The sequence below is a fragment of the Octodon degus genome, unplaced genomic scaffold, assembly GCF_000260255.1.
Source record: "Octodon degus isolate 3935 unplaced genomic scaffold, OctDeg1.0 scaffold00044, whole genome shotgun sequence".
NCBI lineage: Eukaryota > Metazoa > Chordata > Mammalia > Rodentia > Octodontidae > Octodon > Octodon degus.
Window position 1 is genome coordinate 8351280 of NW_004524620.1, and position 766 is coordinate 8352045.

Genomic DNA, 766 nt, shown 5'->3' on the forward strand with positions numbered 1-766 from the left:
GCCGGCCCGCGGGGCCGGGGCGACTCCGGGCCAGCCCTCGGGGCACTGGGGTGCGGGCGGCTGGCCGCGGAGCGTGAGCGTCCGCTCGGCGCAGGCAGCAAAACAAAACAAAACAAAGGCGCACGGGCCGAAGAGGAAGCTCGCGCCTGCGACCGCGACGCGTACCTGAGTGAGACAGATGGGAGAATACATCATGACTTCGCCTTAGGACGCACTTTCCCGGAGATGCCCAAGAAGATCCTCACGAAGCGAGAATCTCATCTATTCATGTTACAGCCCTGGGCCCCGCGGCGCTCGCTCGGACGGGCTCGGCGCTGTCGCCGCCGCCCGCGGCACGCCCGTCCTCCTCGCGGAGCGGAGCTCAAGTTCAGCCGGCGCGGCGCTTCCCGGGGCGAAATCCAATCTGCACTTGAACCTCCGCCGCGCGCGGGCCGAGCTCCCGAGGCCGCGCCGCCGCTCTCCGCCGGGCTCCGGGGATCTGTTTTCTGTTTTGCAGTTGTTGTTGTCGTTGTTGTTGTTGTCGTGGGCTGGGGGTGCGCGGAGGTTCGCGCGGGGCTGCTAGGGGCGGCGGTGCACCGTGAAATGCTTTTTTAAAAAAGGCGGGGAGGGGGCGCGGGGGGCGGGCGGGGAGAGCGGAGAGCGTGTCACCGCCGGGAAGTTCAAGGTGACGGCCCCGAGCGCCGCGGCGGGACCCCGGAGCGGCGGGCGCGGGCGAAACTTTGCGGCGAGCCGACCATGTGTGCGCGCGGGGGCGCGCGGGGCGGTG

At 70.0% G+C, this 766-nt stretch overlaps 1 protein-coding gene across 6 annotated transcripts in view; it reads right to left on the minus strand.

The window, feature by feature from the left end:
* Positions 1-758, minus strand: part of Nfib (nuclear factor I B) — a 213224-nt gene extending 212466 nt beyond the window's left edge. For 2 of the 6 annotated variants that reach the window (XM_004631712.3, XM_004631711.3), the window contains exon 1: positions 166-758. In XM_004631712.3, coding sequence (XP_004631769.1) covers positions 166-195 — 30 coding nt within the window. In that variant the 5' untranslated portion in view covers positions 196-758. The remainder of the gene's footprint in view (positions 1-165) is intronic. The other 4 variants (XM_023715839.1, XM_004631713.3, XM_004631714.3 and 1 more) reach the window with 4 other exon arrangements.
* Between the last annotated feature and the right edge of the window lie 8 nt (positions 759-766).